The following is a 27000-nucleotide window of genomic DNA, read 5'->3' on the forward strand; positions in this document are numbered from 1 at the left end:
AATTAAACCGTGCAAAAAGTTAATTGACAATAATGGATGAATACCATGTCATTTAAACTAGCAACTGTTCGGGATAGCAGTTCCCATAATGTTAGATTTTAATGGCGCTAATGGCATTTCAGGAACAAAGTTGCTTTGTACATTTTCAGTGCGCTTCACGCTTACTTGCTTCAGGGTTTGTAACTTTTATTTCTATTTGATGTTTGACAAATTTTTAAAAATGTTTTTCCTTATGTTTGCCATAAACTATGGTCCTTCTTGGGTGGCTGTCTCTTGCATTCTTCTATTTATATCATCAAATCTCTTTTGTTGATCGTGTTTCAGCTCTTCTATAAGATTTTCATATTTTTCTCTCTGATTTTTCAGCTCTTTTTCAAAGTTGGTTTTCATTTCTTCAATATATCTAACAGAGATAGCGCTTTCATCAGAAAACTTCTTCTCTAGAGATTTCAAGGCTTTAGTGAGTTCTTCCTGCTTGGCCAGTATTTCCTGGTCCGTCTTAGTTCGAGGTGAAATCTTGTCACTGGGTGCTAGGACTTCCGTCTCATTAGAGCCGTGTGTGGCTTGCGGCTGATCAACGGTTGCACTGGCTTCTTCTAATGTAGCCTCGCCAGTTATCAAGAGCTTCTTTAGTTCAGTTACAATAGTATCGTTGATTTGCTGAATTCTCTCTGAAAGGTCATACGTTCGTTTGTAGAGTAACCTCTCAATCGTTGAAATCAAAACGTCAACAGGAGTGTCTAAGTCCGCATCAAAGCGGTATGTATTGTCGAATAAGAGAATCCTGCCTTCGAATTCATTCATGAAATCCCTAAAGGCGCCATCTTGAGTTTGGCACCACTCATTGAAGATTAAAGCTTCAAAGTCTTTGGCGTCCTGTTCTTGCTGGAAGATATCCCCGCAAGTGATGATTAAAATGCCGAAATCTCGAACAAAATTATCCCCGAATATTTTCTTTAAAACCTGAACTGTGACCTGCTCTTCGTATGTGAACCTATTGCCGTATTTCAGGACAAAAAGAAAGGCATGATAGCCTTCAGGATTGACAGCCAGAGCCACCTTTGTGGCATCGATTAACTCCCCTATTGACCGTTCATTATCCAGCCTGGTGTTACAAACTGACAGGCCGTCGACTACTTTGATAAGGTGGCCTTCGTATTCCGCAATATGGTAGTCAACCTTTTGAGTTGAACAAGATCCACTAGATCTGTTAGAAAACCTTCTGTGCCCTACGATGGTATTGGCTGTCGCACTTTTGCCATTTCCAGATTTTCCAATTAATAGGACGTTGATCATGGGATCCAATGGTGTGCAAGTTCTCAGCTAGAGAAAGAAAGAAAAGAACACATTGTAATGCTTAAAAAAACGTTTTACATCAGAAACATTTTGCAGTCTTTTGTTCCAGTGATTCACGAGAAAAGAGGAAACCCCCACACCAAACAGGATGTAGAATCCAGATATCAACTGTGATGAGCACTCCTACCAATAGTACTTGAGTAGACATTCATACTTCACCTAGGTGTTTGTTTGCTTGACTGACTTGTGAGTCATACTTTACGTGGGTGGTTTTTTGCATACTGACTTTTATGTCATGCTTCACCTGGGTGGTTGTTTGCATGACTGACTTGCATGTCATGCTTCACCTGGGTGGTTGTTTGCATGACTGACTTGCATGTCATGCTTCACCTGAGTGGTTGTTTGCATGACTGACTTGCATGTCAAGCTTCACCTGGGTGTTTGTTTGCATGACTGACTTGCATGTCATGCTTCACCTGGGTGGTTGTTTGCATGACTGACTTGCATGTCATGCTTCACCTGGGTGACGTTTGCATGACTGACTTGCATATCATGCTTCACCTGTGTGACGTATTGCAAGTTTTGGACTCGAACCCGGTAGGCCTACTAAACCTCGGTTTTTTGAGTTAACATTGGCGCCCTCTACCCTTATACCCCTTAACCAAGCCATTCGTGTATCTAGTGATATGTTTTAAAAATTTAGTTTGCTTCTGTGCTATTAATATTAGGTGATACTTAACGTCTTAAATGTCCCATGACAAATGATCTCTGACAAAATATCCCAGTCAAAGTGTTTCAAGTAATAATTATTCCTAAACACTAAATTACAGGACAAATGATCTCTAAGACAAGTGATCTAAAGGACAAAATATTTCAAGACAAAAATATCAGGATATACATTTCGAGAAGAAAATATCGTAGAAAAAAAATTTCAGAGTAAAATAATTACAGAATTAAAGATGATTTTGTTCGAAAAAAAAAAACTGAAAATTATTTTTATGCGGAGTGGAACGTAACATGAAAATGGCTAGATTGTATTGGTCATTATTTGTGTCATCTAGTTGACATTACAGGTCAGTTATTCTTGTCACCGAGTGGAAATCTATACTTAAATATGAACAGTGGGTAAAAAGGAAAAAAAAACATCAATATATGACGCTCTATTAATACACCCCAATCTGATAACTATAGCCAATCACCAATCCTCTCCAGTAGGTACACGAAAGACTCCACCACCATTTGTAATACACTAAAAGGAGATCAAAGTGATTATTACTAGAACGCGGTGAAGACAATAAATGATCGTTCTTGTCGAGGTCGAGCTGAGTTCGTTCCTCAAAATATCAATGTAAATACGCCTTTTCATTTGCACTCTAGGTTTAGAATTCGAATAATCTCCTCGATTCTTCAACTCGGTATTGAACCATACCAAAACATATTTGAGGAATTTCCATTATGTATTTATAAATATAACAACAGTGTTGGCACGTTTCTAGGCGGCTATTTATACCGTACATATAGGCTAGTACCGTGTCAACAGTGCTTTCAACCTCCCGGATGGTCTATAAATGGAATGTGTATACATTTGTTGTGCACAGCTGTTCATATTTTATTTATTTAAATCCTTATACAGACTCACCATATCTTCACTCATTTCCAACGTTAGTCGTTCGTCTACACTTTCAAAATTAGATCTGCAACCTTGCGCTTCTTTTATGGAAGATGTAGCTATGGAATATATATATATATATATATATATATATATATATATATATATATATATATATATATATATATATATATAAGTCTAAATAAGTGTTTAAAATATGTCGAATAATGGAAATTATCCTTTATCCTGGCATAACTCCTGTAATTAAATTACCACCAGTTTCTTCCAGGCATCTCTTTGGGGCGCCCCACCCCCTAAGAAAGGTTACCGTCCCTCACCCCGAGATGGAATGTATATAGAACATACTTTTACCAGTGTCCACCCCCCCCCCCCCCCCGAAAAATGTTGTCCGCTCCCCCCCCCCCGGAAAATGTTGTCCGCTCCCCCCCCCCCCGGAAAATGTTGTCCGCTCCCCCCCTCCGCCATGAAATTATCAAGCCCCCCCCCCCGGAGAAAAAGTCTGGAAGAGACACTGATTACCCTTGTCGGATATGATATATAACAATGGCGAGGTGTATGCACGACATGCTGATCTGTTTTACTTTCTTAACGTATAGGGCTACTCAGAAGATGGGTTGTACAAAACATCACTGATCTGTCTCAACGAAGCTCAGCTCAGTAAAAATTTAATCATTAATACCTTCGCAACAGTCTCATTTTTTTTTTAAATGTTAAATAGGCCTACCCTCCAAAAATTAGGAAGATTTGCAACAAGTTCTTGACTATTACCGCGAAAACAATATTATTACACCAGAACCTTCGTTACCACACATGTTAAGGAGGGTATATTTTATTTAGCAGACGAGAAACTGAATGATTTAATGATACATTGATCTAATTATAACCTGTACCTGGAACACAGGGTAAAATATTCACCGCGTCCTTATTTATTGTAGTGATCGGACAACTTTCTTTACTTCCCATCCTCAAATAAACCCATTTGTTTCTGTGTGAAAAGAATAACTTGAAATGGATTAAAACTGATTAATTTTAAAAAATACGAAAGTAAGGTTACTATTTCTATGGCTGTCCATGGCCTCAGATTATGAAGCGTCAACAGCAATAGAACTGCAACGTAATACTTGACCCCTACCAGTAGGAGTGATCAGTTTGCTGTCCACCTAACTACAAGTTTTGTTGTCCAGTTTGCTGTCCACCTCCCTATTAGTTTTGTTGACCAGTTTGAAGTCCACCAGTTTTGTTGACTAGTTTGCTGTCCACCAGTTTTGTTGACCAGTTTGCTGTCCACCTAACTACAAGTTTTGTTGTCCAGTTTACTGTCCACCTAACTACAAGTTTTGTTGTCCAGTTTACTGTCCACCTAACTACAAGTTTTGTTGACCAGTTTGCTGTCCACCTCACTACCAGTTTTGTTGACCAGTTTGCTGTCCACCTAACTACAACTTTTGTTGACCAGTTTGCTGTCCACCTCACTACAACTTTTGTTGACCAGTTTGCTTTCCACCTCCCTATTAGTTTTGTTGACCAGTTTGCTGTCCACCAGTTTTGTTGACCAGTTTGCTGTCCACTAGTTTTGTTGACCAGTTTGCTGTCCACCTAACTACCAGTTTTGTTGACCAGTTTGCTGTCCACCAGTTTTGTTGACCAGTTTGCTGTCCACCTCCCTATTAGTTTTGTTGACCAGTTTGCTGTCCACCTCACTACAACTTTTGTTGACCAGTTTGCTGTCCACCTCCCTATTAGTTTTGTTGACCAGTTTGCTGTCCACCAGTTTTGTTGACCAGTTTGCTGTCCACCAGTTTTGTTGACCAGTTTGCTGTCCACCTCACCACCAGTAGGAGTGACCAGTTTGCTGTCCACCAGTTTTGTTGACCAGTTTGCTGTCCACCTCCCTATTAGTTTTGTTGACCAGTTTGCTGTCCACCTCACTACAACTTTTGTTGACCAGTTTGCTGTCCACCTCCCTATTAGTTTTGTTGACCAGTTTGCTGTCCACCAGTTTTGTTGACCAGTTTGCTGTTCACTAGTTTTGTTGACCAGTTTGCTGTCCACCAGTTTTGTTGACCAGTTTGCAGTCCACCAGTTTTGTTGACCAGTTTGCTGTCCACCTAACTACCAGTTTTGTTGACCAGTTTGCTGTCCACTAGTTTTGTTGACCAGTTTGCTGTCCACCTCCCTATTAGTTTTGTTGACCAGTTTGCTGTCCACCTCCCTATTAGTTTTGTTGATCAGTTTGCTGTCCACCTCACTACAACTTTTGTCGACCAGTTTGCTGTCCACCTCCCTATTAGTTTTGTTGACCAGTTTGCTGTCCACCAGTTTTGTTGACCAGTTTGCTGTCCACTAGTTTTTTTGACCAGTTTGCTGTCCACCTAACTACCAGTTTTGTTGACCAGTTTGCTGTCCACCAGTTTTGTTGACCAGTTTGCAGTCCACCAGTTTTGTTGACCAGTTTGCTGTCCACCTAACTACCAGTTTTGTTGACCAGTTTGCTGTCCACCTAACTACCAGTTTTGTTGACCAGTTTGCTGTCCACCTAACTACCAGTTTTGTTGACCAGTTTGCTGTCCACCTCACTACCAGTTTTGTTGACCAGTTTGCTGTCAACCAGTTTTGTTGACCAGTTTGCTGTCCACCTCACTACCAGTTTTGTTGACCAGTTTGCTGTCCACCTAACTACCAGTTTTGTTGACCAGTTTGCTGTCCACCTAACTACCAGTTTTGTTGACCAGTTTGCTGTCCACCTCACTACCAGTTTTGTTGACCAGTTCGCTGTGTACCAGTTTTGTTGACCAGTTTGCTGTCGACCTCACTACCAGTTTTGTTGACCAGTTTGCTGTCCACCTCACTACAACTTTTGTTGACCAGTTTGTTGTCCACCTCACTACCAGTTTTGTTGACCAGTTTGCTGTCCACCTCACTACCAGTTTTGTTGACCAGTTTGCTGTCCACCTAACTACCAGTTTTGTTGACCAGTTTGCTGTCCACCTCACTACCAGTTTTGTTGACCAGTTCGCTGTGTACCAGTTTTGTTGACCAGTTTGCTGTCCACCTCACTACCAGTTTTGTTGACCAGTTTGCTGTCCACCTCACTACAACTTTTGTTGACCAGTTTGTTGTCCACCTCACTACCAGTTTTGTTGACCAGTTTGCTGTCCACCTCACTACCAGTTTTGTTGACCAGTTTGCTGTCCACCTAACTACCAGTTTTGTTGACCAGTTTGCTGTCCACCTCACTACCAGTTTTGTTGACCAGTTTGCTGTCCACCTCACTACAACTTTTGTTGACCAGTTTGCTGTCCACCTCACTACCAGTTTTGTTGACCAGTTTGCTGTCCACCTCACTACCAGTTTTGTTGACCAGTTTGCTGTCCACCTCACTACAACTTCTGTTGACCAGTTTGTTGTCCACCTCACTACCAGTTTTGTTGACCAGTTTGCTGTCCACCTCACTACCAGTTTTGTTGACCAGTTTGCTGTCCACCTAACTACAAGTTTTGTTGACCAGTTTGCTGTCCACCTCACTACCAGTTTTGTTGACCAGTTTGCTGTCCACCTCACTACAACTTTTGTTGACCAGTTTGCTGTCCACCTCACTACAACTTTTGTTGACCAGTTTGCTGTCCACCTCACTACCAGTTTTTTTGACCAGTTTGCTGTCCAACTCACTACCAGATTTGTTGACCAGTTTGCTGTCCACCTCACTACCAGTTTTGTTGACCAGTTTGCTGTCCACCTAACTACAAGTTTTGTTGACCAGTTTGCTGTCCACCTCACTACCAGTTTTGTTGACCAGTTTGCTGTCCACCTATCTACAAGTTTTGTTGACCAGTTTGCTGTCCACCTCACTACCAGTTTTGTTGACCAGTTTGCTGTCCACCTCACTACCAGATTTGTTGACCAGTTTGCTGTCCACCTCACTACCAGATTTGTTGACCAGTTTGCTGTCCACCTCACTACCAGATTTGTTGACCAGTTTGCTGTCCACCTCACTACCAGATTTGTTGACCAGTTTGCTGTCCACCTAACTACCAGTAGGAGTGATGAATTGACTATCCACCTCCCTACCTGTACATTGACATCTAAGTCTCTGTCTCAATCACAACACTTTTCTTTTGTTGATTACATATGAATGACCAAACATTATTCTGTAACTAGATTCAATTCGAAGCCCCTATCCGTTAAGTCACACAAATCACAATCTCACCGCGACATTTTAAAATGCCGTCTCTGTGTGCGACCAATTGTGTAGCATATACTGCTACTCACTCTGACTTTAGTTGCAACTCTATACTTTCAAGTAGAAAACTGTAGTTCATCATGGTCGATAGTCAACATTGCTTTCGACATACAACCCAAACGTTTTACAAAATACTTTATAGGAATAATGACGACACGAACAAAAAACAGTTTTATTTCATGTATCTAAATAAGCTAAATCGTGCACATTGATTACATAGAGAAAATAAGCCATGCTTAAACCACCTCCTGTACAATATAACCTTAAATAACATACATTACACTTACATCTACTTCATACAAATAGCTACACGTTTTTTAAGTAAAGCTTTTGATGATAATTCGAACTCTACATTGAGATTGTTACTTAATTTATTATAAATTTAAACTTATAACTGATGTTATACGTAACTTATTTTAGCTTAAATACATATGTATGTTTTGCAGATAAACTTTATACTTACATTGACTGCTCAATGGTCGAATATTGGAAGATAGACATACAGAGCAGTGTCCTTTGAACGCTCCTCTCTCTCTCTCTCTCTCAATCTTATATATATATATATATATATATATATATATATATATATATATATATATATATATATATATACATATATATTTATTTATTCATTTATATATTAAGATTTAGTTTCCAGCTGAGATATAATCTCTACTGAATGACACTTATTTGATCAATATTTATTTGTCTACACTTTATACTCTATGCGATTGTCTAATCAAAATTGTATTTCAATATTAAATTATCAATGCTACATGACGTTCTAAATTTAAAATTTATTCATACCACTTTAACATTTAGGTCCAGTTTTGGAAAACATTCAATAGAAATATTTAAAGTAAAAACAATGTGTTGCTAAAAATCTCTGTCGTTGAAAAAGAAGATGTTATTTGTCAACTTTAAAACACTTGATGCGGAAATGGTGCTTGATTTTCGAAACATGGTGCGCAATATTAAACATAAATAGTAAAGTGATAAATTGAAGCTTGTTTATTTGCAGGTTTCAGAGTGTTTAATTACTTAAACATTTTTTTAAAGTTATATCTTAGCCTAATCGTCATCACTTCACTATTAAAAATAAAAAAAAATACTTCAAAAAATGTGTATAAATGTTTAGGTAACACTAGCATTTGATCTCATAACCTTTCCGTTATAAAATTTACTTTTTTATTTATATTCTCAAAGACCATTAATCTTTACATTATTCGACTTGTATTTCTTCTGTGATTTCTACTCCTTACCAAGTTGATCCTTAGTTATCCCAGTATTTTATTTCTCAAACATTAGTTCATCGTTATTATCTAGTAATTTTGAATTTACAGAAACACTAAAATTGACTACTAATTAGGCTTCTGTTGAGACGTTTGACGTTTACGTCTCATTTAACGTCTTTATATTTGTTCATAGTCCACTGACCTTTTTAAGTGCTTATATTTTTAGCGCAATTTCCATTCTGGAGAATTGCGTTTATTAACTCGTCATTTCTGGGAATGTATGGATGGATGAATGTATGGATGTATGAATGTGTGTCCGGGCTTTAAGTCGTATCTCCTCCTCAACGAAGCAATATCGATGACTAGTTACAAAAGCAATTATGTTAAGCAAGTTACGAGGATGAACATAGGCCATAAAAATTCCGGGTTTCTTTCATGGATTTCCCGAAAAAGCCAAAAAACCTCGAAAAAATGCAGTTTTTGGCCCATATCTCGGCAACCAGACCACTTAGCGACTTGAAACATGTACCAATCGATTCCTGCCATAATTTAGAACAATATTGCCGAAGAAAGTTTTCAAAAATATCCTTTCGTTCGGTCACAAAAATTTTTTTTTAATTAATTAAAATTTGGACCGAATTAGTAGGCATGTTTTTCCAACCACACCACACGCCTCATCACTTTCAATAGCTGCGCCATCACGTTCAATGGCTGCGACATCACGTTAGGTAGCTAGGCGCGCAATGGTTTTTAGTCATGTTACTCTATTGCAAATAAAACATGTAAAATACTGAAATTTTTTTTAATAAAAAACGTTTTAATAACTAACCAATGGTTTTACTAACCCTGCTCTTGATTTACGCTACGACAGAGCTATTTTTAGATAACATAAGGAAATTGCGCTAAAATTGTCACTAGACTTTTTTTAATTACTTGTTTTTATCAAAATCTCGTTTCTTTCCGACCACCTATTCCCTGGCTTGCAATCATCTGTTTTTGATAAGGAAGAAATGGTCATCTTGGTCAGGGAAAGCGCACCTTGTTTTACACCTATACCCTAGTGTCGACTTTCGAAATCGCACACTCGCGTTTTATCGCTTAAGCTTTCCCCTCTCCGTGATTTACATTTCTATTGTCTTCTGTCCAGACACCTATAGTTTTGCTCAGCTTCTCTTGTCATAATATTTTTGATATATTCAACAACCATTTGCTTAAAAAGTCTTGATTCTTTTTTAGTGTCTCTCTGTTGTTATCCATGTCTCCACGTACATAATTATATAACTATTTTGATGAAATTATAACAAAAGTATGTTTTCCTTTAACATGCCACATCTTGTTTTAATAATTGTTACAAAATTATGTCTAATATACAATGTTAAACTAATAAAATATGTATATATAACCATGTATGTATAGCTTTCAAAATGTAACCACAGTAGTCATATTTGAATGAATCAATCGATGCACGATGGAGCTTTAAAGGTTATCAACACAGTAGAAAAACAAACAGAACTGCATTCTACAGTTATCTCTAAGTGATCCACATGTTGACAAAAATAATTTTGAATTTTTAAACAACATACTCACACGAAAATGCAAGTCATTCATCCATTTTTAATACTCTCAAATTACATTATAATTTTAGAGAGTACAGCATTCATTATGCACTTACGCGCTAATAAACTCACAAAATAATTATGTTAAAAAATGAATTTAGAAAAAAACCTTGATCTAAAATTTGGAAACATTTATATATATATAATTCACAAAAATATAAGTTGGTAGTTTCAAAACTTTAATTTAGTAGAAACTGGTAGATGGATAGGGCCCTACCGCTTTATGCAAATTTTCACCTGAATTATGGTACCTAATATGGTAATAATTTATCTGCATACAACACAAGATGACACTAATGCAGTTCCAATTTGAAGACTAGAAAATGCGTTGGTTTTTCTTTAATTCCTACTTAACCTTTAAACCTCTTCCAATTTTTAACTTTCGATATTCTCATTTATTGTATCAACGTTAACCATTGACTGTTCCAGGTTGATTTCCGGTTCCAATACCTCAGCTGTCTCTCGATACTCGCCATCTTTGTCTCGCATTCTCTGCTCAAATTCTTCAATTTTTTTCTGGAAACTCTCTTCGATTTCTTGTTGTTTTTTCTTTAAAAGCTCGAATTCCCTAATCAGATTTTCGTATTCCTCACTTTTATCTTTCAGCACGAATGCCGATTTGGGTGGAGAATCTGGGCAGTCAAGTGGTGAATACGTGGCAGGCATTCTTTGACTAATACAATTTTCACATGACACCAAGTCTTCATTCTGAATACGGCTGTTGGTGACTTGTGTCAGCTCGACTTCTGGTCTAGTTTCATCCTTGATCATATTTTGGATCTGAACTCTTTCAAATCGCTTGTTGGTATAGCGGCGAGCACTAAGTAACTCATCGACTTTATTTAATAATTTTTCGATTTGTTTGACCTTTTTGACCTGAGTGTTGTTGTCGAATAAGATGATTCTATTGTCACATTCTTCTATCAAATCTTTAAAGGCGCCGTCTTGTTTTTCGCACCATTGGGGGAAGGTTGTTCTCTTATCTAATTTTCCACGTTGTTCTTCCTTGAAAATATCGCCGCCGGTAACGATTAAAATACCGTTTTTTCGTAGGAAATTATCTCCAAGAACTTTTTTTAAAGTATCAACCGCATCCTTTTCTTCATGAGTGAACCTGTTCCCATATTTAAGGACCAGAAGAAAAGCGTGATAGCCTTCAGGATTGGCTGCCAGAGCCAGCTTAGCGGCCTCAGTTGTCTGCTCAACTGACCGTTCTCTGTTCAGCCTGGTGTCACAAACTGTCAGACCGTCCACGACTTTTAACGGACGACCTTTGTAGTCTATAGTCGCACTGTAGAATTGTTTGGTTAACGAAGACGTGGTTGACCCGCTTTCGAACGTCCATTCTCTTACTATTGTGTTACCAGTCGCACTTTTTCCGTTTCCGGTTTTTCCGACCAGTAGTAAATCAATTCTTGGTGGTATGCACTAGGAAAAAAAAGAAGTTCATGTTGCATACACATTTGGTATAATAACATGTTACATAACAAGGTATACACAGTGTCACTTCCCAAACAGTCGATTAATGTCTTAATTGCTGTGAGGGCTTCATAATAATTACGGAAGAAATAAATAATGGCTTAGAGTGTATCGACTTGCATATGTTTGTTGATATAGAATATGTGTGTTGTTAATATGGGCAGAATGACGTAGTTGACAAGTCGAGGGTGGGTAGGTGGTGATTAGATAACAAGCATCAATTTTAATTTTAACGCTAGGCATAAATAAGAAGGAAATAATTTAGTATTAACGGTAGACTTTGATGACAGACGAAGCAGTTATGTTTTTTTTTACTCTCATCCAATGTGGTTTGTATAACCATAGACTTGAGTAAAGTTATTAAACACACCAAAATAAGCCAATTCAGTCCAAATTGTAGTAGATAGTCTAGTTGCAGGAATTGTTAATATATTAACATATAGATCAGCCGCCTCCCCCCTCCCCCCCTATATCTATTACCCATGATTACATCTATAAAGTGTGTAATTCGAAATTAATTATTAATAAACAATTTATTTTAATATGCAAAGACATTAATGCTGAAAGTACTGAACGTCTTAACGTTGTTAAAATCTAACGTAATTAAAATCTAACGTTATTAAAATCTAAAGTTATTAAAATCTAACGTTCTTAAAATCTAACATTATTAAAATCTAACGTTATTAAAATCTAACAGTATTAAAATCTAACGTAATTAAAATCTAACGTTATTAAAATCTAACGTTATTAAAATCTAACGTTATTACAATCTAACATTATTAAAATCTAACGTTATTAAAATCTAACATTATTAAAATCTAATGTTATTAAAATCTAACATTATTAAAATCTAATGTTATTAAAATTCTACGTTATTAAATTCTAATCCAACATCGGCTGTTTCTGGAGAATAGCATGGTCTAGCTGTAGAACAGCATGGTCTAGCTGTAGAACGGCATGGTCTAGCTGTAGAACGAAAACCACATGCTCGGATAGCGGGGTCGAGGCAGTAGGTCGTCTACTGACCAAGGTCCACCCATTAGGTCGTCTACTGACCAAGGTCCACCCAGTAGGTCGTCTACTGACCAAGGTCCACCCATTAGGTCGTCTACTGACCAAGGTCCACCCAGTAGGTCATCTACTGACCAAGGTCCACCCAATAGGTCGTCTACTGATCAAGGTCCACCCAGTAGGTCGTCTACTGACCAAGGTCCACCCAGTAGGTCGTCTACTGACCAAGGTCCACCCAGTAGGTCGTCTACTGATCAAGGTCCACCCAGTAGGTCGTCTACTGACCAGGGTCCACCCAGTAGGTCGTCTACTGACCAAGGTCCACCCAGTAGGTCGTCTACTGACCAAGGTCCACCCAGTAGGTCGTCTATAGACCATGAACCAGCCAGTCTACTGATCAAGGTCCACACAGTAGGTCGTCTACTGACCAAGGTCCACCCATTAGGTCGTCTACTGACCAAGGTCCACCCAGTAGGTCGTCTACTGACCAAGGTCCACCCAGTAGGTCGTCTACTGACCAAGGTCCACCCAGTAGGTCGTCTACTGACCAAGGTCCACCCAGTAGGTCGTCTACTGACCAAGGTCCACCCAGTAGCTCGTCTACTGACCAAGGTCCACCCAGTCTACTGACCAAGGTCCACCCAGTAGGTCGTCTACTGACCAAGGTCCACCCATTAGGTCGTCTACTGACCAAGGTCCACCCAGTAGGTCGTCTACTGATCAAGGTCCACCCATTAGGTCGTCTACTGACCAAGGTCCACCCAGTAGCTCGTCTACTGACCAAGGTCCACCAAGTCTACTGACCAAGGTCCACCCAGTAGGTCATCTACTGACCAAGGTCCACCCAGTAGGTCGTCTACTGATCAAGGTCCACCCAGTAGGTCGTCTACTGACCAAGGTCCACCAAGTCTACTGACCAAGGTCCACCCAGTAGGTCATCTACTGACCAAGGTCCACCCAGTAGGTCGTCTACTGACCAAGGTCCACCCATTAGGTCGTCTACTGACCAAGGTCCACCCAGTAGGTCGTCTACTGACCAAGGTCCACCCAGTAGGTCGTCTACTGACCAAGGTCCACCCAGTAGGTCGTCTACTGATCAAGGTCCACCCAGTCTACTGACCAAGGTCCACCCATTACGTCGTCTACTGACCAAGGTCCACCCAGTAGGTCGTCTACTGACCAAGGTCCACCCAGTAGGTCGTCTACTGACCAAGGTCCACCCAGTAGGTCGTCTACTGATCAAGGTCCACTCAGTCTACTGACCAAGGTCCACCCATTACGTCGTCTACTGACCAAGGTCCACCCATTAGGTCGTCTACTGACCAAGGTCCACCCAATAGGTCGTCTACTGACCAAGGTCCACCAAGTCTACTGACCAAGGTCCACCCAGTAGGTCATCTACTGACCAAGGTCCACCCAGTAGGTCGTCTACTGACCAAGGTCCACACAGTCTACTGACCAAGGTCCACCCAGTAGGTCGTCTATAGACCATGAACCACCCAGTCTACTGATCAAGGTCCACCCAGTAGGTCGTCTACTGACCAAGGTCCACCCAGTAGGTCGTCTACTGACCAAGGTCCACCCAGTAGGTCGTCTACTGATCAAGGTCCACCCAGTCTACTGACCAAGGTCCACCCATTAGGTCGTCTACTGACCAAGGTCCACCCAGTAGGTCGTCTACTGACCAAGGTCCACCCAGTAGGTCGTCTACTGATCAAGGTCCACCCAGTCTACTGACCAAGGTCCACCCATTAGGTCGTCTACTGACCAAGGTCCACCCAGTAGGTCGTCTACTGACCAAGGTCCACCAAGTCTACTGACCAAGATACACCCAGTAGGTCATCTACTGACCAAGGTCCACCCAGTAGGTCGTCTACTGACCAAGGTCCACACAGTCTACTGACCAAGGTCCACCCAGTAGGTCGTATACTGACCAAGGTCTACCCAGTAGGTCATCTACTGACCAAGGTCCACCCAGTAGATCGTCTACTGATCAAGGTCCACCCAGTCTACTGACCAAGGTCCACCCATTAGGTCGTCTACTGACCAAGGTCCACCCAGTAGGTCGTCTACTGACCAAGGTCCACCAAGTCTACTGACCAAGGTCCACCTAGTAGGTCATCTACTGACCAAGGTCCACCCAGTAGGTCGTCTACTGACCAAGGTCCACACAGTCTACTGACCAAGGTCCACCCAGTAGGTCGTCTACTGACCAAGGTCCACCCAGTAGGTCATCTACTGACCAAGGTCCACCCAGTAGGTCGTCTACTGACCAAGGTCCACCCAGTAGGTCGTCTACTGACCAAGGTCCACCCAGTAGGTCGTCTACTGACCAAGGTCCACCCTGTAGGTCGTCTACTGACCAAGGTCCACCCAGTCTACTGACCAAGGTCCACCCAGTAGGTCGTCTACTGATCAAGGTCCACCCAGTAGGTCGACTACTGGCCAAGGTCCACCCAGTCTACTGACCAAGGTCCACCCAGTCTACTGACGAAGGTCCACCCATTAGGTCGTCTACTGACCAAGGTCCACCCAGTCTACTGACCAAGGTCCACCCAGTAGGTCGTCTACTGACCAAGGTCCATCCTGTAGGTCGTCTACTGACGAAGGTCCACCCAGTCTACTGACCAAGGTCCACCCAGTAGGTCGTCTACTGATCAAGGTCCACCCAGTAGGTCGTCTACTGGCCAAGGTCCACCCAGTCTACTGACCATGGTCCACCCTGTAGGTCGTCTACTGACCAAGGTCCACCCAGTCTACTGACCAAGGTCCACCCAGTAGGTCGTCTACTGATCAAGGTCCACCCAGTAGGTCGACTACTGGCCAAGGTCCACCCAGTCTACTGACCAAGGTCCACCCAGTCTACTGACGAAGGTCCACCCATTAGGTCGTCTACTGACCAAGGTCCACCCAGTCTACTGACCAAGGTCCACCCAGTAGGTCGTCTACTGACCAAGGTCCATCCTGTAGGTCGTCTACTGACGAAGGTCCACCCAGTCTACTGACCAAGGTCCACCCAGTAGGTCGTCTACTGATCAAGGTCCACCCAGTAGGTCGTCTACTGGCCAAGGTCCACCCAGTCTACTGACCAAGGTCCACCCAGTAGATCGTCTACTGATCAAGGTCCACCCAGTCTACTGACCAAGGTCCACCCATTAGGTCGTCTACTGACCAAGGTCCACCCAGTAGGTCGTCTACTGACCAAGGTCCACCAAGTCTACTGACCAAGGTCCACCTAGTAGGTCATCTACTGACCAAGGTCCACCCAGTAGGTCGTCTACTGACCAAGGTCCACACAGTCTACTGACCAAGGTCCACCCAGTAGGTCGTCTACTGACCAAGGTCCACCCAGTAGGTCATCTACTGACCAAGGTCCACCCAGTAGGTCGTCTACTGACCAAGGTCCACCCAGTAGGTCGTCTACTGACCAAGGTCCACCCAGTAGGTCGTCTACTGACCAAGGTCCACCCTGTAGGTCGTCTACTGACCAAGGTCCACCCAGTCTACTGACCAAGGTCCACCCAGTAGGTCGTCTACTGATCAAGGTCCACCCAGTAGGTCGACTACTGGCCAAGGTCCACCCAGTCTACTGACCAAGGTCCACCCAGTCTACTGACGAAGGTCCACCCATTAGGTCGTCTACTGACCAAGGTCCACCCAGTCTACTGACCAAGGTCCACCCAGTAGGTCGTCTACTGACCAAGGTCCATCCTGTAGGTCGTCTACTGACGAAGGTCCACCCAGTCTACTGACCAAGGTCCACCCAGTAGGTCGTCTACTGATCAAGGTCCACCCAGTAGGTCGTCTACTGGCCAAGGTCCACCCAGTCTACTGACCATGGTCCACCCAGTAGGTCGTCTACTGACCAAGGTCCACCACTAACGCAAACAAGGGAATCCGAAGTACTATTGGAGGAAGCAATAGCTGGTGGGGAACTTATGCTTTAAGCGGTTGGGAAGAAATGATCGTCGTTTAAAGTTCAGGGTAATACATTTTGGCAACGTTTTATTTACTATATTATAGCTATACTAAAGTTCAGGGTAATATTGGCAATGCTTTATTTACATTATTATAGCTATACTAAAGTGGTGCGTGGACTATTTAAATTCAACTCAACAAAAGGCCTAATATTAGCTAAAATAAAGATTTTAATTTTGTCTTAAAATAAACATAAAGTCACATGATATTTGAATATGCAATGCAGAATTATATAAGTTTCAAAAAATAAAAATAAAGAAATCCTGCTAATAAGCAATATTATAATGAAGACAACGGAAGGGAAAAAAAAGTATAGCCAAAACTAGATTTAAGTATATTTCAATATGTAGCTGAGGGGATGAACTACCACCATAAATATAACAAAAATCTATCCCTACCTAATATGTTCACACGGCAGCTATATCGGAAATTCTTGGTTAAAATCAGCAGCGCGAGCTTCAGGTCGAGCAGAAAACCAACTTTTTAAAAATTTGCTTTTTTTTAATTAATATTATAAAACTAAATGTTAAAATGTTAATGTAGAATAAGTAGTTTCCTCTCATATTTGTTCAGTAAAAACATTTAGGGGACAGCAAATAGGAATAGCACAATGTTTTTACTCCTGCAAAATGTTTATCTCCGGAGATAATAGTTTTGAAACACGATCAGTAACTTACGATCTCTAAAAGACGGTTATCTATACATTCATAGTCTGTGGGTGCATCTTAAGCAAAAAACTAACCAGTTCACCGTCGTCAAGCAGTTGATAGTTTATAATCCTTCCATCTCTCCTTTCATATAATTTAGGGATCATTAATTATAGATAATGACTAATCTAATGTCTAGTAGATTCAACATGTGAAATTATTTCAGTATCATAAGGGATGAATGTATATGGAAAGCTACGAAATCGTAGAGTTAAAAGAGTTCGAAATGGAGTTACTAGATTTACTAAAAATCCTGTCAAATAATATTTGAGCCGCTCGTACCGTATTTAAATGTAATGCATGCATATCACCTTACATGCTACTCAACAAAACATTAAAATAAATTATATAATACTGACTCTTATACAGACTTACCCTCAACTTTTTTTCCTGCCTTACAGTATGTGGTTTGCTAGTATTTATCTTGCAGCCATCTTTGTATGTGGAAGAAGGGTCATTATTATAATATATATATGTATGTATATATATATATATATATATATATATATATATATATATATATATATATATATATTTATTTATTTATTTTCTTTATAGTTATTTAAATAGTAGTGTATAATTTATTTTCTCCTTTTTTGTGCATTATTACATAAAAACGTGTTATTAAAACGTTTTTTATGAATTTGTTTTCAGTACTTCCTATGTAAAATATAAAAGGTGTTTAATCAAATATTTAAACCCTACCTGAGAGGTCCGTGAATAAAGATTCATTTGATGATGAGGCAGAGCTTAAGTCTGTTCGTCTCTCACTTGGTCTCCAAGGTGGAACCAACTGTGGTCCAATTGTTGGCCCATTAGGCCTATATGGACTCATGCCGCCGCCATAAGGTGGCCTGTAAATCATTGGGCCTGAAATGGAATTTACATTTAAATATAAACTTTTTCAAGTTTTCTAAGAGAAACACTGCATCCTTAAAACTCAAATTACGCAAGATCGTGTAATATTTCATATATGTAAACCTTCAGAGACCATTTAAAAAGCCATTCAATAAACTACAGCTACGTTAACTTATTTTGGTTTTAAAATAAAACTAGATTTCTCTCTTACAATTTCGAGTTAATTATATCAGTTCATTAATAACTGAAACGGAAATAGTGCTTGATTTTAACTTGCTCGTATATACGAAGCATAGAGAAAGTCTTGTTATCGTGCAGAAAAAATAAATTTTAGCAAATCTCGACATTTTACAGCTTCCTGAGTAGGAATACCATAGTTTTACAATCTTGTCCGTATGTCTCTGTGTGTGTGTGTGTGTGTATGTGTGTATCTGTAAACACGATAACGTGAGTACAGTTACAGCTAGATTGATGAAATTTCATATATAAGTATTATATCAAAATCATAGATCCGTATCAACTTTTGAGCGATTTCCGATAACCGGAAATGGAACTTTTTTCTATTTTCAATATTTTAAAAGCCTATAGTTTGAGTACTATTTCAGATAGATAAATGAAATTTCGCATGTAAGTAAAAGATCAAATTTTAGCGTTTTTTTTCAAATTTTGAATCATTTTCGTTGACCGGAAGTATTCATCCCCTGTTGTTTCATATAAGAATATTCGAGAAATTTTAGGCCTATTATATTTAACAAAAACTCAACAGATAAGCCGATGTATCACCTGGAATGCTGCCATATGGTGGTGCAAAAGCAGGTGGTCTTATTGGTCCGATTGAAGATGGATATCCGCTTGGGCTGCTCCATCCTATATGAATGAAATTGTCTGCATAATGAAAGAAATAGATTACATGTTCAGTAGATCTAGAACTAGTACGAATTCAAATGCATCTACGGACTGTAAGTCTACAGATCTGGGTCTAGTGTTAGAGTTTTTCTAGGCATCTCTTCGGAGCATCCCCGCCCCACGAAGAATGTCTACCGCGCCCCCCCCCCCCCCACATAATGGAATTTATATAGAAATTATATACTTTTCCTAGTGACCGCCATCCCGGCAAATTTAGTCCGCCCCCCCCCCCCCCCCCTGAAAATATCAAGTGCCCCCCTGGAGAAAAAAGTCCACCTGAGTTGTAACCAATGGCACTGTAAGCCACAGAACTACTATCTCGCATATAGCATCCATTAGGACTGAGACTATTATTTATGACATCTGCAGATAAGTAAGCACCCAATCCATGTCCACCTCCGTCAACTCAATGAAATTTTACTGTTTTATATAAGATGTAATGGAGAATTATATATATATATATATATATATATATATATATATATATATATATATATATATATATATATATATATATATATATATATAGATAGATAAATGAAATTTCAAATGAAAGTAAAAGATCAAATTTTTAGCCTTTTGTCAAATTTTGAATAATATCCGTTGACCGGAAGTAGTCAATTCCTTTTGTTTCATATAAGAATATTCGAGAAAGTTTAGGCCTATTATATTTAACAAAAACTCAACAGATAAGCCGATGTATCACCTGGAATGCAACCATAAGGAGGTCCAAAAGCAGGTGGTCTTATTGGTCCGATTGAAGGTGGATATCCGCCTGTGTTGTAAGGATACTGATTTGGACTGAAATTGTCTGCATAATGAAAGAAATAGATTAAATATTAAGTAGATCCAGAACTAGTACGAATTCAAATGCATCTACGGACTGTAAGTCTACAGATCTGGGTCTAGTGTTAGAGTTTTTCTAGGCATCTCTTCGGAGCACCACCCCCACGAAGAATGCCTACCGCCCCCCCCCCCCCCCACATAAGGGAATTTATATAGAAATTATATACTTTTCCTAGTGACCGCCATCCCGGCAAATTTAGTCCGCCCCCCACCTCTGAAAATATCAAGTGCCCGCCTGAGTTGTAACCAATGGCACTGTAAGCCACTGAACTACTATCTCGCATATAGCATCCATTTGGAATGAGACCATTATTTATGACATCTGCAGATAAGTAAGCACCCAATCCATGTTCACCTTGGTCAACTCGATGAAAGTTTACTGTTTTATATAAGAGGTAATGGAGAATTATATATATATATATATATAAACTTTTATATAATATACATGTATATATATAGGCCCTACATTCATCGCCTATTCTTTTCCTCTTGCCCACTAAGCTGTTAATTTTTTTAGTTTTATATAAAAGGCGGTGATTCGCATTCATAGAATATATACATGATTTAGCGGCCTAAGGTTGTTTTCCGCAGTCGACAATCTGTTGTCGTTGATGCTGTTCTTAGAACAAACATTTCTGAACTGTTTTTGTAGAAGACACAAGTGTAAGCTTCAAACCTCTCAATTCCAAACATCTTTCTATTAACCCAAACACCAACTCTAGCACTCCCATTCTCGGGTAGCGATACTGCTCTGTACGGGGACCACTGGTGTGGGTTAAGCATGTATCCTTAAAGTAAAACTATGTTAATCACAGCACTAACATCATTTATATCACAAGTTGTATATATATATATATATATATATATATATACTATTAATATACTATATATATATATACTATATATATATATATATATATATAAATATATATACTATTAATATACTATATATATATACTATATATATATATATACTATATATATATATATATATATATATATATATATATATATATATATATATATATATATAATTAACACTATAGGCTACCTGGTTCCATTGTTCAGCTTCGCAAAAAGATGTATCTGTTTAAAAAAAATTAAGTGGATTTAATGTATTAGTTTAAATGTTTCGAACACCTAAGAATAAACAATTGATAATGTGTGCTTCACATTACTTGTAGATTCTAATAAATGGGGAAAATATTTGGCTACTTTTTACATTGACGACTATAGACGCTTTAATTATCAGACAAACACAGCTATAGACATAACAGAGCTTCTTCCAGTCATCTCTTCGATGAAAGTCTACCGCCCTCCACCGAACGAAATGGAATCTATATAAAAAACATATACTTTCACTAGTGCCCCCCCGCCCCCGAAAATGTTTTCCGGCCCTCAGAAAATATCAATTACTCCCCCTCCCCCCCCCCCCCCGAAGAAAAAAGTCTGGAAGAAACACTGATAACATCTAATACCTTCAGCATTAGATTTCGAGAACTTATGATGTCACTGCAATAAACCAGCTCTGATGGGTATCTGACCCTATTTACGGTCACGTCATATGCCTAAGTCACATAAATAGGTGAACTCTACTCCACCTGTACCACCAGATTTGGGGGAGCAAATTTACTTGCAATGCTGTGCAAGATTACGACTAAAACAAGATTATCCCGACTCCTTAGGGTGCACTACAGCTCACTTGGTAACGTCTTGTTGTATCTGGATTGGTCTACTGTAACAGGCACGTGAAACTCTATGTCTTTCTTGCACTCTAGCATAGTGCTCTAGTTGATTTCATGTGCAGTATATAAATTTAATACTGAATTACTATATCTATATGAGAGAATCACTGTTTGCAGGCGTGAACCAAGTTATTCTATGTACAAATAGAGAAAAGAAGAAACTTAGTGAGAATCAAAACTTAATACGTTACCTGCTCAAAGCAATATATTCACATTCCTCTTCATTAACATAGCTAAAGGGTCCTTCCCATTATGATCAAAATCACCTCCCTTCAAATCACCGTATCTGTCTTTTTCCGATCGAATTTTATAAATTTAAATATATTTTCTCATTAATATCAATTTAAATGTTGTTAGTGGACAAGATGGTGTAAATACAACCGTTCATTATCGCGTACCGCTTAAATCAGAACTAGTGATTACTCTTTAAAATCACGGTGTGCAACCTGAACCATAAACATGGTGTGCAAACTTAACATATAGGCTATTCTAGTTCGGTCCCGCTTTAATAAGGTTAGATATTGTGTTGTGTATCAACTAGTCAGGTTTGATCTTGTGTTGTGTATCAACTTGTCAGGTTTGATCTTGTGTTGTGTATCAACTAGTCAGGTTTGATCTTGTGTTCTGTATCAACTAGTCAGGTTTGATCTTGTGTTGTGTATCACTTAGTCAGGTTTGATCTTGTGTTGTGTATCACTTAGTCAGGTTTGATCTTGTGTTGTTTATCAACTAGTCAGGTTTGATCTTGTGTTGTGTATCACTTAGTCAGGTTTGATCTTGTGTTGTGTATCAACTTGTCAGGTTTGATCTTGTGTTGTGTATCAACTAGTCAGGTTTGATCTTGTGTTGTGTATCAACTAGTCAGGTTTGATCTTGTGTTGTGTATCTACTAGTCAGGTTTGATCTTGTGTATCAACTAGTCAGGTTTGATCTTGTGTTGTGTATCACTTAGTCAGGTTTGATCTTGTGTTGTTTATCAACTAGTCAGGTTTGATCTTGTGTTGTGTATCAACTTGTCAGGTTTGATCTTGTGTTGTGTATCAACTAGTCAGGTTTGATCTTGTGTTGTGTATCAACTAGTCAGGTTTGATCTTGTGTTGTGTATCTACCAGTCAGGTTTGATCTTGTGTATCAACTAGTCAGGTTTGATCTTGTGTTGTGTATCAACTAGTCAGGTTTGATCTTGTATTGTGTATCAACTTGTCAGGTTTGATCTTGTGTTGTGTATCAACTTGTCAGGTTTGATCTTGTGTTGTGTATCAACTTGTCAGGTTTGATCTTGTGTTGTGTATCAACTTGTCAGGTTTGATCTTGTGTTGTGTATCAACTAGTCAGGTTTGATCTTGTGTTGTGTATCACTTAGTCAGGTTTGATCTTGTGTTGTTTATCAACTTGTCAGGTTTGATCTTGTGTTGTGTATCAACTAGTCAGGTTTGATCTTGTGTTGTGTATCACTTAGTCAGGTTTGATCTTGTGTTGTGTATCAACTTGTCAGGTTTGATCTTGTGTTGTGTATCAACTAGTCAGGTTTGATCTTGTGTTGTGTATCACTTAGTCAGGTTTGATCTTGTGTTGTGTATCAACTTGTCAGGTTTGATCTTGTGTTGTGTATCAACTAGTCAGGTTTGATCTTGTGTTGTGTATCAACTAGTCAGGTTTGATCTTGTGTTGTGTATCTACTAGTCAGGTTTGATCTTGTGTATCAACTAGTCAGGTTTGATCTTGTGTTGTGTATCACTTAGTCAGGTTTGATCTTGTGTTGTTTATCAACTAGTCAGGTTTGATCTTGTGTTGTGTATCAACTTGTCAGGTTTGATCTTGTGTTGTGTATCAACTAGTCAGGTTTGATCTTGTGTTGTGTATCAACTAGTCAGGTTTGATCTTGTGTTGTGTATCTACTAGTCAGGTTTGATCTTGTGTATCAACTAGTCAGGTTTGATCTTGTGTTGTGTATCAACTAGTCAGGTTTGATCTTGTATTGTGTATCAACTTGTCAGGTTTGATCTTGTGTTGTGTATCAACTTGTCAGGTTTGATCTTGTGTTGTGTATCAACTTGTCAGGTTTGATCTTGTGTTGTGTATCAACTTGTCAGGTTTGATCTTGTGTTGTGTATCAACTAGTCAGGTTTGATCTTGTGTTGTGTATCACTTAGTCAGGTTTGATCTTGTGTTGTTTATCAACTTGTCAGGTTTGATCTTGTGTTGTGTATCAACTAGTCAGGTTTGATCTTGTGTTGTGTATCACTTAGTCAGGTTTGATCTTGTGTTGTGTATCAACTTGTCAGGTTTGATCTTGTGTTGTGTATCAACTAGTCAGGTTTGATCTTGTGTTGTGTATCAACTAGTCAGGTTTGATCTTTTGTTGTGTATCAACTAGTCAGGTTTGATCTTATGTTGTGTATCAACTTGTCAGGTTTGATCTTGTGTTGTGTATCAACTAGTCAGGTTTGATCTTGTGTTGTGTATCAACTAGTCAGGTTTGATCTTGTGTTGTGTATCTACTAGTCAGGTTTGATCTTATGTTGTGTATCATGTTGTCAGGTTTGATCTTGCGTTGTGTAACAACTTGTCAGGTTTGATCTTGTGATGTGTATTATGTTGTCAGGTTTGATCTTGTGTTGTTTATCAACTAGTCAGGTTTGATCTTGTGTTGTGGATCAGCTTGTCAGGTTTGATCTTGTGTTGTGTATCAACTAGTCAGGTTTGATCTTGTGTTGTGTATCATCTAGTCAGGTTTGATCTTGTGTATCAACTAGTCAGGTTTGATCTTGTGTTGTGAATCAACTAGTCAGGTTTGATCTTGTGTTGTAAATCATCTAGTCAGGTTTGATCTTGTGTATCAACTAGTCAGGTTTGATCTTGTGTTGTGTATCAACTAATCAGGTTTGATCTTGTGTCCAGTCTATGGATATACTAGTCAGGTTTGATCGTGAGTAGCATTGTTTCACGTGCTGCCAGAGTTGTTGTGAGCAAGATAATCAGTAGGAAGTGCTTTAAGATTTACAAAAGTAGCTATTGCCGACATTATTATTTTTATTTTTATTAAATGTAGTGATGGTATCAAAGAAAACTCTTAATTAATATATTTATAACATTAGATGATAAATATTGCTGTTTTTGTAATATTTAATTTAAATCTCATAATAATAACTTAATTTAATATAACATATCTTTTCATTGAAAGGTGATAGATAGACTTTCAAAACAAATTGCGAGTAAAGAATAGAAACGGAAAACAGATACGCAACATTTTGCACAGTTTAGGATTTTACTTAATAAACACAACATAACTAATATGACAATGCCTTCGGGTAACGTGCTAATTATATTATAAATATATACCTATGATAACATAAAAAAAAGCTTGAGATTTAATTTTGCATTAGAATGTGCCATGTAGTAATCTCATTTGTAAAATATCACGTCAAACAAACCCACTCTTATATATATGTATATATATATATATATATATATATATATATACATACATATATATATATATATATATATATATATATATATATATATATATATATATATATATATATACACATTTGGTTTTTTTTTTGTTTTTTTTTAGTAACGACCTACGACGCGATGAAAGAACATACCATTAATGCACCAGTCTGAACTCTAGAAAATCACTGATATCTGAATATTTACATATAGCATAAGCGCATCATAGATTCCCGTAACTGCCTCATGCTCTTCAACAGTGGAGAAAATAGCTTAATATACATATTAATATCATAGAAGCTTTCCTTATGATGTCAGATAGGTTATATATTTTTCATTAAAGTAGCAATGACCGTGAGATATTTCATCTCTATAACAGGTTCCTGGCTAAGACATTATATATATATATATATATATAATGTGTGTGTGTTTGTGAGTGTATATATATATATATATATATATATATATAATGTGTGTGTGTTTGTGAGTGTATATATATATATATATATATATATATATATATATATATATATATCGAGCAAATCAATACAAGTGTAGATTTTGCCACAAGGCTTTAACCGAATGCTCTCTGATTTAATCTATTTTTCTTTAGTTCTCAGCTAGCTAATGGCTGGTGCTATAATACCATAAATATTGATAACCAGTGTGGGTAGAGTTTGTTGCATTAATTTTTTGAAAAGTTTTAACACTAGAGGGGGGGGGGGGGGGGGGGGGTAAACGCTTAAACGATCAAATAACAATAGAAAATTAATTCAAACGTTTAATCTTGACAAAACCAATATAGTAGGTCCATGTGTTAGACTTATTACCCCCGTCCCCCAATACAGAAAAACTGCGTGGCAAATCTACAGGTAATACCAAACATTCTATAGATTATACTTTATACGAAAACTGAAAACAAAAATAAATCATAAAGAACAGTTTGATTTCATCAACATTCTTAATGTTCAACACAGCGATGTTTTAATATACGAAGAGAAAAACTAACGGAGCCAATGCAACATCTACTCTGTTGATATTATATAGTCTAGATCTAGATCTTTCTGTTTGTGGCTGGTGCCTTTCATTTTATTTTATCTAGATCTGATTAGATTAACCCACTAGATTTAACTATTAAATTAAAATAAAATTGATTTAATTTGTTTCAGCTTATGGAGCTAAATACTTCTAAAGACGTGCTAGTACATATTTCAATAGTATATTTAAACATCCACCTAATGCTAAATAAGTTTTAAAAATTCAACCGATTTATTTACCACTTAAACCTGCAGGTTTTACTTTGAAAATCTTTCATTAACCCATATTCTGCTAGCGTCCCACTTATGGAACGCTTGTAAAAAAAAATTGCTAAAATTTATTAAAAACTAGTTAAAACACAAAATATGTTTCATTGTATTTGAAAATGGCTAGACTATTGAATTTGTGTGTGTTTTGTGAAAAAAAATTAAATTAGAAAAATGTTATAGTGCCTGATTTGCAGGACTATTCAAAATGGCGGAAAAAAGAAAACATGCGCACAGGAAAATGCATATCTTCTAAAATATTAACATTTTAAGTGCAAAATACATTTGAAACTTGTAGCAGTACCATATTTCTTTCTGATAAAAATTTAAAAATAGCAATTTTTTTTTACTACTTCGTTATATCAAGTGTGCAACAAGCGTCCCATAAGTGGGACGCTAGCAACGAATGGCCCCATGTAGATTGTTACACAAACGTCACATTTATTGGACACTAGCGTGAAACACAGATGCAAATATTTATGTACAGCTTTACTTATTTCCAAGTGTTGTTCACTTTGATGGATGCTAGATTGAAAGAAAACTAGACTTTTGAACATAATTTCTGCATTTTAGACCATGGTATGACTAACCCAATTGATCATTATCAGTATTTTTAGCTGTCCTAAACAATGTAATCATTGGTCTAACAATACAAAATCAGTATACAGCTTAATTTTTGCGTTATTAGCCATA

General features: G+C 38.3%; 2 protein-coding genes across 2 annotated transcripts; both read right to left on the reverse strand.

Annotated features, from left to right (window-relative positions):
• Positions 1-22: 22 nt before the first annotated feature.
• LOC131943637 (uncharacterized) lies at positions 23-8096 on the reverse strand. Its single transcript, XM_059303841.1, has 5 exons — positions 7974-8096; positions 7630-7714; positions 3817-3911; positions 2936-3024; positions 23-1323 (listed from the first exon to the last, which is right to left on the reverse strand). The coding sequence occupies exons 2-5, from the start codon at positions 7665-7667 to the stop codon at positions 247-249; spliced, it is 1299 nt and encodes a 432-aa protein (XP_059159824.1). The 5' UTR covers positions 7668-7714; positions 7974-8096; the 3' UTR covers positions 23-246.
• Positions 8097-9996: 1900 nt separating this feature from the next.
• On the reverse strand, positions 9997-21919 carry LOC131943688 (uncharacterized). Its single transcript, XM_059303902.1, has 7 exons — positions 21739-21919; positions 20854-20888; positions 19663-19767; positions 18834-18917; positions 17898-18062; positions 17568-17626; positions 9997-11445 (listed from the first exon to the last, which is right to left on the reverse strand). Exons 2-7 carry the CDS (start codon positions 20861-20863, stop codon positions 10393-10395), a joined length of 1476 nt encoding a protein of 491 aa, XP_059159885.1. The 5' UTR covers positions 20864-20888; positions 21739-21919; the 3' UTR covers positions 9997-10392.
• Positions 21920-27000: the final 5081 nt, after the last annotated feature.

The sequence above is a fragment of the Physella acuta genome, unplaced genomic scaffold, assembly GCF_028476545.2.
Source record: "Physella acuta isolate Inbredline_101_S28 unplaced genomic scaffold, ASM2847654v3 ptg000464l, whole genome shotgun sequence".
In the NCBI taxonomy this organism is placed as follows: domain Eukaryota; kingdom Metazoa; phylum Mollusca; class Gastropoda; family Physidae; genus Physella; species Physella acuta.

Excerpts from the sequence above, each read along its gene's own strand:
- LOC131943637 (XM_059303841.1), bottom strand. The coding sequence starts at position 7,667 with ATGTCTATCTTCCAATATTCGACCATTGAGCAGTCAAT. Across the intron at positions 3,025-3,816 it reads TATTTTACCCTGTGTTCCAG|CTACATCTTCCATAAAAGAA; the intron begins GTACAGGTTATA and ends TATATTCCATAG. Across the intron at positions 1,324-2,935 it reads TGGAAATGAGTGAAGATATG|CTGAGAACTTGCACACCATT; the intron begins GTGAGTCTGTAT and ends TTCTTTCTCTAG.
- LOC131943688 (XM_059303902.1), bottom strand. Across the intron at positions 18,063-18,833 it reads ACCATATGGCAGCATTCCAG|GCCCAATGATTTACAGGCCA; the intron begins GTGATACATCGG and ends ATTCCATTTCAG. Across the intron at positions 11,446-17,567 it reads GGCAGGAAAAAAAGTTGAGG|TGCATACCACCAAGAATTGA; the intron begins GTAAGTCTGTAT and ends TTTTTTTCCTAG.